The 14,853-nt window shown below is 34.8% G+C and overlaps 1 protein-coding gene across 5 annotated transcripts in view; it reads left to right on the top strand.

Annotated features, from left to right (window-relative positions):
• Positions 1-14,853, top strand: part of GALNT3 (polypeptide N-acetylgalactosaminyltransferase 3) — a 210,528-nt gene that overhangs the window by 37,252 nt on the left and 158,423 nt on the right. For 4 of the 5 annotated variants that reach the window (XR_008546807.2, XR_008546808.2, XR_008546806.2 and 1 more), the window contains exons 7-11: positions 327-527; positions 2,517-2,648; positions 2,852-2,953; positions 7,669-7,821; positions 8,657-8,758. Coding sequence is in view for 2 of the 5 variants with exons in the window: in XM_063790537.1 (XP_063646607.1) it covers positions 327-527; positions 2,517-2,648; positions 2,852-2,953; positions 7,669-7,821; positions 8,657-8,758 (690 nt within the window). In the remaining 3 variants the exon portion in view is untranslated. Of the gene's footprint in view, positions 1-326; positions 528-2,516; positions 2,649-2,851; positions 2,954-7,668; positions 7,822-8,656; positions 9,755-14,853 lie in introns of those variants that run through there. The other variant, XM_515871.8, reaches the window with a different exon arrangement.

Here is a 14,853-nt window from a genome sequence, read left to right as displayed (position 1 = left end):
CTTTAGTTTTCTGTGCATATTGGAGAACTTACATAATTATTTGCAAAAACAAAAGCCTGGAATTCATTTTTATGAAAAATCTGAAATCACCATTTTGTTAACTTACTGAAAATGCACTTCTGTTGTCTTTAGTGTCTATGCCATTTAATAAAATAATTCCTTACATTTAAGAACTTAAGTTGAAATGGCAGGGGACAGAGACTATTTGTAATATTGTAATCTCTTCTCTAATTTTGTTTTTCATAATACCTTAAAGGTGAACTTAAAAGCAACACTTTGATTTTTCTAAAATACTGTAAATTTAAACAAATATCATTAATTATCAGGTATGGCAATGTGGTGGGCAGTTGGAGATTATGCCTTGCTCTGTTGTTGGACATGTTTTTCGCAGCAAAAGCCCTCATAGCTTTCCAAAAGGCACTCAGGTGATTGCTAGAAACCAAGTTCGCCTTGCAGAAGTCTGGATGGATGAATACAAGGAAATATTTTATAGGAGAAATACAGATGCAGCAAAAATTGTTAAACAAGTAAGTTAAAGCTAAGTAGTTAAATTGCAATAAAATCTATAACAAGTTCACATGTCCTTTTGCGTCGATTCATCTCAAGTACAAAACATCAAAAAATTTGAAAGTAGGTTTTTAATTTTAACTCTCAAAGTACATGACTTATGAATCCAAGTTTCCTTTTTTAAGAAAAAAACTAAGTAAGCTGCTTTTTAAAAATCAGGAATTCTACTTGATGTTTTTAATATGAAAGATAGTTAATTTTTGTTGCTGCCCTGGTTCAATATTTTACTCAAAGAAAATTAAGTAGAACTGTTTTTACTGGTTTTAGGAGATATAACACCTAAATAAAGGTTCTAAGTGACTTTTTGCACTGGAGATAGAGACAGTGTCTTAATGTGGCATGAGAATAAACCAGGAGTGCCAAGCCTTTTTTTTTCAAGCTCTAGTTTCACTACTTACTGGAGATGTTACTTTGGCAAAGCCTTTGAGAATGTAAAATAGGGAAGACACTTCATAGAGTGGCTGCAAGGTGGCTGGACATGGAGTGCAAGCTTAACATGTTTCTTTTCTTTCCTTCCCTGTTTTAAGAGATGAAATACACATGCTGTCTCTCTCCCAGAGTAGCTGTGAAACAAGAAAGTGATAAGTGCTAACAAATATATGGTACTCTTGTTATTAACCTGCCATAAATAGATTCTGCTCTGCAGAATCATGAAACCTAATATATTAGAAGTGAGTTCCAATAGTCTTAATAATATTAGATAAGGTAAATTAACTAGATAGTTTAAGACCATGCTTCAGTGTATAGTACTCATCTTTTTGTAGGAAATAGATAGTGCTAATTTGCAGGGTGAGGGAAGGTGGAGTATTTATTGGGAGTCAACGGTATCAATATTTTGGCTGTTGTGGTGAAGAACGATTTGGTTACCTCTTTCCCTTTTTCTCTGGTCTCCAGTATCTCCCTGTTAGGATGCAAATTCAGAGCACTACTGAGTTAGATTGCTATCTTTTTACCCGAGGCCATGAAGACAAATTGGGCAGATTGTGTACGGCACAATAGTACTTGGCTAAGCAGGCAAGTGGGCACTAAATGAAGCTTATGCTCTGCTTGTCCCCCACAAAGGGGCACATGAGTCAGCAAATACCTGTTTGTTACCACAGAACACATAGATCTACATGGTAAATGTAATAAGCTAGCCAGAAGTCCTAAAGACTCATACTTTTTGCTAAAACACCTGGGTTCAAGACATCAAAGTTGGCATAAGAAAATATTTTCTTTAGTTGAACTGATAAGATTGAGTATTTACTTTTGCATACATTTAGATATTACATGTACTTTTTCTCTAATATTTTGCCGGTAGGTCAAATACCTTGAAGTTTAATAATGGTTTTTTAAAAAAGTTATTTTCTTAGTACGTTAAAATAAAGGAAAGCAAAATTCATTTAACTTGAAAATTGCCTTTTTCTACTAAAGGTTCAGTTGGGGATATTGTTAAGAACAAGCAACATCCTGAAACTAGAAAAATTACTCCCAATGGGTTATTTCTTGCTGGTGGTTTTCTGTGATCTTGATGGAGAAGAGATAGAAGTTGCATTGTGTATTGGCACTGTTTGTCTATATCTGATTTCTCACACCTCACTTTGCAGATCATTTTTAGTTATAAAGTTGGGACCAATTTTGGATGCTCCTACCACCATTCCTTTGCCCACAGCATTTTACTAGAAATCTTTGTCTTGTAGGGAATGTTTGTGGCACAAATGAAGAATAAAATAGCATCATTTTAGTATTTTAATCAGCACTGAAGTGGTCTTGACTCTCTTTTAAAGCCAGAAATGAACAGGCAGGCATGGTTTTTACTTGAATGAATGATGAAGGCTGTTGAATTGCCTCTTGAATTTTTAGCATGGATTTTTAAAAATACCTAAATAGAAATACAAATAGCAGTATTTTAAGTACTCTATCAATGTTGTTTTAATTAAGCATTCCCTTCATTTCTTATGTTTCTACAGAAAGCATTTGGTGATCTTTCAAAAAGATTTGAAATAAAACACCGCCTTCAGTGTAAAAATTTTACATGGTATCTGAACAACATTTATCCAGAGGTGTATGTGCCAGACCTTAATCCTGTCATATCTGGATATGTGCGTATTTTCCTGTTCCTTTTTTAATTAATATACTCCTTGCCACCAACCTTTATGTGGTTCTAAGAAAATTGCTGAAATACTTTCTTTATTGCTTGTGAGATTTTACATTATAATCATTAACATTACTTTCTAAATTATTTTAAAAATATATAAATCACATGGATTAAAAAACTTTTCATAACTTGAAAATTTTCCTTTAGATTAAAAGCGTTGGTCAGCCTCTATGTCTGGATGTTGGAGAAAACAATCAAGGAGGCAAACCATTAATTATGTATACGTGTCATGGACTTGGGGGAAACCAGGTGAGCACTGCATTAAAAATCCTTCACTTGTAAAGCATTTACAAGCACAAGTGAGATGCCGCCTATTTTTCAGAAGTCCCACAGCAGCTTTATACTTGGGTAAGCTGTGTGTGAAATGTTTTCAGACTGAGTTTGGCAATTGATATTGATGAGTATTTTTTTTGGTTTTTACTCTGGCTCTGAAAACAATTTGAGTAGCTTAACCATTAAAAAAAAAAGGAAAAAAAAGGAGGCCGAGCTGAGTGGCTCACGCCTGTAATCCCAGCACTTTGGGAGGCTGAGGTGGGTGGATCACTTGAGGCCAGGAGTTCGAGGCCAGCCTGGCGAATATGGTGAAACCTCATCTCTACTAAAAATACAAAAATTTGTCGGGCGTGGTGGTGCATGCCTGTGTTCCCAGCTACTTGGGAGGCTGAGGCTGGAGAATTGCTTGAACCACGGAGGTGGAGGTTGCAGTGAGCCGAGATCACACAATTGCGGTCCAGCCTGGGTGACAGAGTGAGACTCTGTCTCAAAAACAAACAAATAAAAAAAAAAAAAAAAAGGAAAATGAGAAAATAATAGAATAACGCCATTTGAAATTTTTTTTAAAAAGAAACTTCTATGTAGCTCTTTGATGCTTTAACTTTTGCATGACTATTGGCATGGTGATTTTGCAAGTTTACACATAAAGGCCACATATAACTAACTGGATTGAATCACAAATTACATCAAGTGTTAATAACAAAATAGAGCATTATAAATTAATTTTGTGGGCCACAATATTATTTCAATATGTTCCTCCTTCTCCAACAAAAGAGGAAGATTCTCCTTGATTAGTGACATACCTGCTTTACTACCTTTTGACTATTTTACTGATTAAGATTCAAATGTCAAATATTACTATTTACTTGCCTATGGGTAGAGAACATGTTATATACAAAGTTTCTGTTTTTTTTAAGCTTCCTTTCCTTACCTTTTGCAGCTTAACTCCTGGAAAGATTAGACTATTTCTCTCATTTGTTCATTCAACAAATTCATTGAGTGAGCCCTGCATGCCAGATACTCTGATGAGTTCAAGCTATTTAGACTCTAACTCCTTTAGGAAATCTATAAACTAGCAGTTCCTTAGGATAAAGCATTCAGAGTGTTCTGGGGGTATAGAAAAGGGCATTGAATGAGACTGGGTGTCCACACATTTTCCTGAGAAAGATGACATTTGAAAACATTAAAAAAAAAAAAAAAAAAGTAGATAGGAGCTAGTGAGGTGGCTGTGGGGAATGGCAACAGAATAAGAAGAGTGTGAAGGAAAGTGAAATGAAGAGAAGAGCCTGGAGTATCTCTTCTGGGCATTGCAGGTATTTCGGTGTAGAGTCCAAGATGTGTGTGGAGGATTTTTGCAATAATTAATATCCATGATGTCCTATTTTAATGGGACGAAACTTTGAGATGTCAGTTTTAGGAAAAAAGAGCCAGTTTATCTCCTGGTCCATCCTCTTCTATATTTCTTCCTACCCATTAGGCTCAGCTTGATCTAGTTCTAATCCTTATTAACCTAAACCAATCAATCTACTGAGGGCAGATGATACAGATGCCCAGAAGCCAGAGCTGCTGAACTGGATCTATTGCTGGATGGTTAAGGTGTAATTCTGAAATAGGATGGAGATATATATGGATGCATATAGACAGACATACATCTATACCTATATCTATATACATATATATCTGTACATATATGTGTATGTGCATAAATCTATATGCATCTTTTTAAGATTTTCTTACCCTCCATATATTAGAAGAAAAATAGTTACATAAATAATTGCATTCTTTGGAAATAACACTGATCTATGCTTGTAAAAATTAAGATTTTGAGCAGAGGGAAATATTTCTGCATTTGTTAAAATCTTATCAGTAAATGTAAATCCCTATAAATTTCTCTTAGGCTTTTTCTAGCATTACATTTATTTTATCTTAAAAGCTGAAGATATATTGTACACATTGCTTTTTTTCATTTTTCTGTTATCATTTGCATAAAGATAATAACAGCTTTATGATAGCTCTGTATCAAAAATATGTTTACATTTTAAATAGAATATAGCTATCTTTTAGAAATTGGGGGATGGGAAAACATTCACATATTCTTTCAATAAGTGTTTGTTTAGAACCTATAAAGTAGCTTGTACTGACTGTTACCATAGTAAAAAGACAAAGCTCCTGATCTTGTGGAGCTTATGTTCCACAGGAACAAAGAAAAAAATATGTAGTTTTGGGCATGAAGAAAAATATAGCAGGTAAGGGAATAGTGTGTTTTGGGGTAGGGTGGTTATTTTAAGAGGTGAGGGAAGACCTTTTTGGAAAAGCGACCTTAGAGGGAGGCCTGAATACTTTGAGAGAGTGTTCCAGGAGAAGATGCTCATCTTGGAGGAAGGATTTCCAAGAGTGGAGGCCCAGAGGCAGATACATGGAGAAAGCAGATAGCCAGTGTACTGGTCTAGCAAAGAGGACTAGGAAATGAGGTCAGGGGCATTGATAGGGACCTGATCACGTAGGGCTTAACTGGCCCCATTAAGAAACTTGGACTTAATTCTGAGTTTGACAGAAACAATTGAAGTTTTGAGCAGAAGAATAAATATTATCTGGTGTATATACTAAATAGAAACTTCAGCTTTTGTTACCCTAACACAGCTATTGATTTTATTTTGCTTTATTTCCTTGACATTTTATTTTTAATCAAGCATTGCACTTAAACCGTTTTGCAAATTTTAGTTCCGAGTGCTAAAATTTTTAGATATTATATAACTTGATCATTTTTTCATGTTTCCTTCTACTTTTGATCAGATAATATTTTTATAGCATAAAACTTCATGTATGCCAAGTAAAAATAAATATTTTGGTTATGTGACTAAGCTGGCCAATATTACTAGTGTAATGCAGTTTGAGTCATTATAACTTGATTATATTTACTGCTTTGCCTCTTCTCTACTCGTTCTAAGTAATGGGTCTCTCCAACATTCACAGTTATCCAATTATGTGCTCTTTTTTGTTACAAAGTACTTTCAATATTTTCCATTTTTTATAATTTTTATTTTAATGACTTTTTAATAATGGGTAAAATACTCGACAGCCTTTGTTACCATTTTTGAGTTCTTAAGGCTTATCTTTCTTAGCCAAGTATAGCTAGAATGCTATTTTCATCATCTAAACTCAGTTTCTTCCAGTGTTTCCATCTGAAGAACTACTAGTTATAAAAATGACTGGTGTTTTGCTTGTGGGCGGAGATAAATTAAGCATGAGACTAAGAGTAGGGAAACTCAAGATATGTGGCTCTGTGAATTCAGCGAACGTTTGTAGAGTGCCTACTCTAATACACATAAAGAGTTTAACACAGTGCCTGCCTAGCATGTAATAAGGACTTAACAAATATTAGTGCTCCTACGAATTATTTCATTATTGAAAATCAATTATGTTAACTTATTTTATCTTTATAATGTCAATATTATGAAATATTGGATTTGTGATGGGTATTATGACTCGATAAATTGCCTGACTTCAGTCTATGGGGAAGCCAGGTCTACACACCACACACAATTCTAATAGAGTGCTAGAAAAGTTATCTCTGATGTACTATGGGAACCTTGAAAAGATTGTAATTTTGTGCAGCAGGGCAAATTCAGGCAAAGCCAAAGAAGGAAGGTAGTATTTGAGTTGGCTCTTGAAGGATTAAAAAGGAGTTCGCCAAGCAGAAAAGGGTCAAAAGTGTATTCCAGGCAGAAGACAGACTGTAAAGCAAAGTCTTAGAGTTATAGATACATATGTTCTGATTGGTAGAATTGTGTGAAAGAAGCATAATATATAACTGGGGCAATGATTGATGCAAGATCAAAAAGAAAGATTTCATGTACCAATTAAGGAGTATGGACTTTATCTTAGCAACAGTAGTGATTCACTGAAGCAAGGGCAGTCAGGGATCAAACTAATGCTATAAAAGACTATCTGGCAGCAGATTGGATTGCTGGATGATAGGAACAGAAATTGGAAGTAGCTGTAGATGTTTCAGTAAAAATTCTGAGAGTCTGAGTAACAGAAATGAGTGCACGGAAGTGAGAATGGATGGGATGTTAACATCTGAGAGGAATAGTGCAGCTAAGGGACGAATTACTTGGATATGTGGAGAAAGAGAAGCATCAGTAGTAACAATAGCTGAAATGTATGAAAACTCACCGTGTGCCAGTCATTGTTCTAAATGTATTATACATATTAACCCACTTATCTTCGTAACCCTGTGGGGTAGGAACTATTAAATTACCCATTTTCTAGTGAGAAAACTGAGGCATGGTGAACACCCTGAAGTCCCTAGTTTAGTGAAAACACCTTTGATTGAGATGAAGAAGAGAAATGGAACACTTGTGGGAGAGAGGCAATTAATGTTCTTGTTATAACTCTTCATTCCCTTTTCTGAGGAATGCCTGGGATAGCCTCCACTCTCCTTGATAACTTCCAACTTCTGGTATGGGGAGGAAGACAGTACCTTGTTAATGAAGTAACCACCTGTTGATGAAGGAAGGCTATTGTATCGTCTATCACAAAAACTCAGCTTATGTTTCTAATAACTATTTTTATTGTATTATTTTGTTGAAATAGAAATGACTTTATTATTTAACGAGTTGCTGATTTATTTATTTTGCAACTGAGCACATGGGTTGCTTTTGTCAGTAACAGTGCTATTCCTTCCATAGTACTTTGAATACTCTGCTCAACATGAAATTCGGCACAACATCCAGAAGGAATTATGTCTTCATGCTGCTCAAGGTCTCGTTCAGCTGAAGGGATGTACCTACAAAGGTCACAAGACAGTTGTCACTGGAGAGCAGATATGGGAGATCCAGAAGGTACCTCAGTGCAATTAATTCATCTATTTAACTATTTTTCTTAGCTCTACTTGCTTATCTGGGAAAATGAGTGGAACATGGTACATTAATATTATCTATCAGAATTTCTCTCCCTTTATTAACTTTGTTATTATGTGTTTCTACCCATGTGATAAGAGAATACATCTATGAATTAAGTACTCTTAGTAACAAAAAATTAAGTTGCTTGGTTGAACCATGATATATGCAGATGAGCACTTCTGTGAATTATTAATATTAGTCGCTTGTTTTTTACTATTTAGGGTTTCTTATAATGCTTTTAGCAACAGTCATATTTTTTTCTGGCAGAGAGAAGAAAAATTATTATATCTTCTCACTTGAAGTGATTAATTTTTTTCTACCCTGTTTTAGCACTTTTTCACAAACCTAGAATTGAGAGAATACATAACAGGTCTCTTCTGTTTTTAAACACGTTTAAGGCTTAACTGTATCATAGCAATTCTTACCTGAATATTGTTTTGTGCAGTACTAGAAAACCTTAACACTGGCTTTTATAATTTATGATGTTTTTAAGAGTTTGTCACTTATGGATATATCAAGGGAATACTTCTTGTTTGAAAATGTGATTCAAACCTTGTTCTGTCTGCCTCTCTTCATTATGTAATATCTTACTAATTGAACAGTAGTAGCTTAAAAGGTGGCATTTACACTAGAAGCCAAAGAGTTTATCAGACATGGCTCACCTTAGAAAGATTTGCTATTAGGTTTGCTTCAATGAAACCATAAAATCGTTTTCATATTTATCACTTAACTATGAGTCTTGGAATTTAATGTCTGTTGTTTCCTTTTATTCTAGGATCAACTTCTATACAATCCATTCTTTAAAATGTGCCTTTCAGCAAATGGAGAGCATCCAAGTTTAGTGTCATGCAACCCATCAGATCCACTCCAAAAATGGGTATTTAGCCAAAATGATTAAGTGTTCCTTAAAATTAAGTTGAAAAAGGAAATATTCTTTCTCATAAAACTGTGACTAGGCATACACTGTAGTTTTTGAAAATTATGCAAAAGCAGCTAAATGTAACTTATTCCAAGTGCATTTTTCTTATTTATATCTTTATCTATGTAGCACTACTACAGAAATTCTGCAAGTTTCTGTTTCAAAGCACAATAACTAGTAATACCAAAGACTATTTCAAAATGTCCAGATGTAAGGGAAGAGATGTTTACAGTATGATGAAAATAATTTTCCAAGTAAAGTGATGTTTGTGTGTTTTGTACACTTAGGGATATATATAGCTACATTCACACACTCACAATTTAAAATATTTCCCCTAGTTTTTTGGGGGGATAGGAAGAAAGATTTGTTACTGTATTTTTTTAACTACGTAGAAATAGATCAATAAAGGTCAGCATTGGCCTCTGTGTACAAACCAAGAGCTTTTACAGATCCAGAATTTATTATTTTAAAATGCAGTTGAACTTTTTTTTGCCTTTGGTTTACTTGTCTGTCAAATGTTTCCTTAAACATGAAACTGAATAAGGAGAAGAGTATTTTTAACACTTAAATTTCTTGGCAAATTTTAAAACATTTTTTAGTCTGTAATACACTCCACTTGAAGCACTTAAGTCTTCCTTAAATGACTTTTCTTAAGTAATGATACTGTGTGTTTTCCCAAAGCACTTTTTAAAAAATTTTTATAAATTACTATCTGTTGAAAAGGTGTCCTTTTCCTTTCTTCTAGTATTTTTTTCTTACCAAAATTCACTAATCTTGAATATTTGTGATATTAAATTTCAAATGCAGAATACTTGACTCATTTAAAGCTAAATTTTGTTACTGATTCAATTATAATTGTAATGGATTTTTGACTTTGTAATGGATTCTTTTCATCAAAAAGCCTTATTTTTTTATCTATGTGGAAAACACAATAAAAAATCCTCAACACTATTGTAATCATTTGGTTAAGTTTTTTTCCTCTTTTGGGTAAAATCTGTAATTGATAATAGGTGGGGGAAAATGAATTTTGTATGCTGAATTTCTAAGCGCCTATTGTTTGTAAAACCATCAGATATTTCTTATGGCACAAAAAATGAGGAATAGCAAAATTTCTGTGTTCAATATTTAGAAAATTTTGTATTAATTTCTGATAACGTTCCTTAAGCATCTGATAGAATGATGTTTTAAAAAAAATTGACGCTTGCTTAGGAGATTTAACACTTTTTTTTTGTTTTTCGTCATTTTATATTTAGATCTCCTGTATTCTTGTTCCAGAAGTAAAATATGATTGGTTTCATATTTTAAATCTGGCAGATCCTCAGCTGTACAAAAAAGAGCATATATTGGTTATTGACCCTACCTTCTCATTGTTTGTTTGTAAGTTTGAATTTGTATTAAAAAGCCTGCATTCTCAGCTGGACATGGTGGCTCAGCCTCTAATCCCAGCACTTTGGTAGGCAAAGGTGGGAGGATCATTTGAGCTCAGGAGTTCCAGACCAGCCTGGGCAACATAGCAAAATCTCATCTCTATAAAAAGTAAAAATAAAAAAATGAAATTAAAAATAAAATTACCTAGGTGTGGTGGCACCCATCTGTAGTTCCAGCTATACAGGAAGGTGCGGCAGAAGCATTGCTTGAGCTTGGGAGATCGAGGCTACAGTGAGCTATGATTACACCACTGCACTTCAGTCTGTGTGACTAAGCAAGACTCTTTCAAAAAAAAAAAAAAAAAGCCTACATTCTCCAGTTGATTATTTCAACTAATGTGTATTACATGCCTAATTTTCTATCAGAAGTTGTATTAGCCCGTTTTCACACTGCTGTTAAAGACATAACTGAGACTGGGTAATTTATAAAGAAAAATAGGTTCGATGGATTCACAGGTCTGCGTGGCTGGGGAGGCTTCACAATCATGGCGGAAGGTGAAAGACATGTCTTACGTGGAGGGAGACAAGACAGAATGAGAACCAAGTGAAAGTGGTTTCCCCTTATAAAACCGTTGGGTCTCGTGAGACTTACTCACTACCACAAGAACAGTGTGGGGAAAACCACCCCCATTATTCAATTATCTACTACTGGGCCCCTCTCACAACACGTGAGATTTACGGGAGCTACAATTCAAGATGACATTTGGGTGGGAACACAGCCAAACCATATCAGAAGTGATGGTAGGCAGAGTAAGACTTGTTATTACTTTTGAGCTATGTCTCATGGGTCAGAAAGAAAGGCAAATAATTTTAAAGTAGAAGGTAAGTGCCACTAGGCATGAATATCTGTGAGCATATATTTCTCTTAGAGCTTATTATATCTCTAAACACAAAATTATTTCTCAAAAGTATTTCATAAATGAACTTAAACATATTTTCAAAAAAACCAAAGTGAGTGCCCTGCATGTATCACTCATATGTTGACATACCATGATCCAACTGAAATCTACTTAGAGTAGGTTGATATTATTATGGGAAAGTCCTTCTTACCTGATTTGGCAGCCTCAGGCTATTGCTCAAGTGTCATACAAATCATGTCATTAAGGACTGGACCTTTAGGGTAGGTAGTGCCTTTTAAAAGTCTTGAGTTTTGGAACAATGATAACAGGGAGTTATTTATGGAACCTGGCTGCCATCCACCTGAGACTTAACTGCACTCAAGTGTGAAATTGTGGAATTCTTGCTCAATTTGAAGCTGCCATGGCAAATGGTCTGGTTGCTACAGAAGACCTGGCATGCTGCCTTCATTCCAGAGCACCAAGTCCTAAGAACTCTCGGTTGGTAAGCTGCACTGCCAAATCCACTAGGGTTAACCTGATGGGCAAGTTCACTGAAATCTGAGAGGGGATCACAGAGTTAACTATAGGAGAAAATAAGCAACACACTAAAATTGCCCGTTACTATAACCAATGATGATGGATTTTTTAAGCCCCTATATTACCAGAGACTAGTATTGGACAATTTAGTTAAGTACTTTATATACCATCAAAATATAAGTGCAAAAAGGACAAGGTTGACTTTATCGGAAGGACTAGAAAAAAATCATCTTTAAAATGCTGTTATGTGTAGATGAGAATTGTAAAAGATAGGGAAAACAAAAATCTAGGAAGATTCTGTACTCAGATTGCTTCACAATTCACTTTAAAGACAGCAGAAATAAATATCTTTAGACAATGCATTTTTAGTATGCTTTGTGCAAGGAAGATGTTTGCAGAACTCTCAGAAACCAGTTCATACTCAGATAAAAGGCCTTGGCCCTACAAAAGAATATCTGTGAAGGAATTAATACACATACAAATGTGGCATTGTGTGTGTGTGTGTGTGTGTGTGTAGTGTGTATATTTTAAATTAAAATATTTGACATCTTTTTATGAATTTATATTTTAATTACCTTTTCCAAATTATCAACCTACCCAATCTTCCCTTTTCCAGTCCTAGAGTCCTACCTTTTCCACATCACCAGCCCAACTGCAAAAGAGATTCCTCCTGCATGCCTAGTCCCTCTCTCTCTCTAGGCTTCCACAACACCTAGGAAATTTTTTGTGTCTGTTTTTGGGATTTTATTAGGCACCAGGCACTAATAATATACAAAATACTTCCCATCTGAAGGCGGAGAAAGTTATAGTTTAGTAATGTGGTCACCAATGTGGTCTCATAATGATGTTTTAAAGAGAAATAGTCCCATGATGAAGTCAACATATTCAACTTCTGGTGAGTCCACTGACAGGAGCTAGAGGAGAAAACAGGCACCCCATATTTTAGAGGTAAATAATTAAAGTAATGCTTCTTAAACCTTTTTGTACACACAATAATAAGATTCTGGTCGATTAAGAATCAATCAGATTGAATAAGATTCTGATTGATTAAGAATCAATCAGATTGAATAAGATTCTGATTGATTAAGAATCAATCAGATTGAATAAGATTCTGATTGATTAAGCCTGGGGTTGAGCTTGTAATTTTGTATTTCTGACAAACTTTTCAGGTGATACCAAAGCGGCTGGCCCGGGTACCGTGCTTTGAATAGAAAGGCTACCCAGTGAACCAATGCCCAGGGTTCTTCGAGACTACCATGATGACTTTGACCATGCTTGACATCCATTATTACTTCTAGTACGACCAGAAGTCAATGCCTCTCTGTCAACCATTATCATCATTATTCTTCCCTGGCAGATCCTACATCCTTTGTATATCTCCCACCTTCTGATAACCTTCTACTCTGCAAACTTCTTTGATTAGAAAACTCTATTATATCAGCAATTTTGTCTCTGAAAATTCTACATATTGTCTTGCCTTAACTGAACTGGACATTAATTAAGGATAAATCTTCCAATTCTAGTGAGGGTTATTGTTTTATGTTTTTGTTTTCTATCATTCCTCTTGTACTTCAAGGCTAGGATTTGGGATAGGTGTGTCCTTCTTCAAAAATGCCCCAGCTTATTTGAAGCCATGTCATGTGGATATATTATGCTCTACCCCTTCGTGCTGCTGTCAACCATGAATTTATAGGTCATTTATCTTAATTCATTCCCTGCATTAATTGAATACTTTAGTTCCTGTTGGCCTTTCTTTCTTTATACCTCTACTTGTGTCACCCTATAGGTGACTTCATTATTGGTGCAGATAACTCCAGCATTCTGAGCTCTCTGTATTTGACAACCACATTTCCTTCCCTCAACCACACATTCCCTGGTCATCACTAGAAACTATATCTTCTCTAACATCTTGATCACCTTAACGTCTCTGACTACCACCTCCTTTCCTAGCTCATTTATGCTAGTTCTTGCTCTCTAGAAACTTTTTCTATCTCTTCAGGACTTCTAAACCATTGATTTTGCTACTTGTTCACTATCATTCTCCTCTAGTCTATACTTTTATTCTTATCCAGAATGGTTTTAATATTTCCTCATTGTAACAATGACAGTGAAAGAGTTCACTGTCAATTCATGTGTCTGTTTCTCCACCGTGCTTACCTAGAAAACCCCAAACCCTGGATAACCCAAAATATTTGCTACCACTACTTCTGCATCCAAACAATTGTCAGGCTGGGCACATTCACCATCTTTCTGGGGATATCCTGTTTCCTCTCTCTCTTTCATATGTTAGGTCTCCTGTTTTGTGTATACTATAACTTCCTCTTTCTTGGTTAACTTCCTCATTTTGGAGGAGTACATTACACAGTAATATTCTGGGGAACGGTTTAGGATGCATACAGTTTTTGAGACCCTTATATCCAAAATACCTGTATTCTACCCTCACAATTAGAAGGTTAGCTGAGTATAGATTTCTTGGATGGATTTTTTTTTTCAATATTTTAAAAGTTTTGTTTGTTTGTTTTTCTAAATTTCAGTATTGATAACTCCAGTCTATTTTTGATTCTTGATTCTTTGTTAGTGATTTTATTATTTTCACTCTGAATACTTATAGAAATCCTATTTGCCACAATGTGTTAAATTTCACTGTAAGTCTTATATTACAGTATGCTTTACTGTGCTCTTTAAATACTCACGTATTTAAATTATGAAATCTTTTCCAAATATTTATTAATTTTATCCTTTGTATTCTCAGTTTCTCTCTGGGAATCTTATTATATCAGACCCTTATCATATTGATTCTCTAGTCTATATAGGAGGGCAGCTTTTCTGATCTATATTCCATATCTTTGCATACTCCAGGATGTATTCTTAATGTACTCCTTTAAGCCTTCTATTGAGTTTTTCTTTTCTGTCATTTGTAATTTCCAAAAGCACATTCTTGTTCTCTGAATTTTTCTTGAATACCACTATTATTTTGTGAATGTGATTTTTTTCTTTTGTCTTTCTGAGATTATCAATAAAAATATTAATGGTAGTTCTTTTTTTAAAGGTTTCATCTACTTGCATAGTCTATTTCCTCCAAGCTGCTTTTTTTCCCACTATTTACTCTCTGCATTTCATAACAGATGCTTTCCTCTAAAGTCTGGTGATTTTTAATTGTTCATATTGAACAGAGGATTGAATACTTACTAAAAAGCTCTTGAGTCTGAGGAGGGCTTATTGACTATGGTCTTTCCTGTAGGCTGACCCA

This window comes from Pan troglodytes, chromosome 13, assembly GCF_028858775.2.
Source record: "Pan troglodytes isolate AG18354 chromosome 13, NHGRI_mPanTro3-v2.0_pri, whole genome shotgun sequence".
Taxonomy (NCBI): domain Eukaryota; kingdom Metazoa; phylum Chordata; class Mammalia; order Primates; family Hominidae; genus Pan; species Pan troglodytes.
This window is presented reverse-complemented; position numbering and strand designations above follow the sequence as displayed.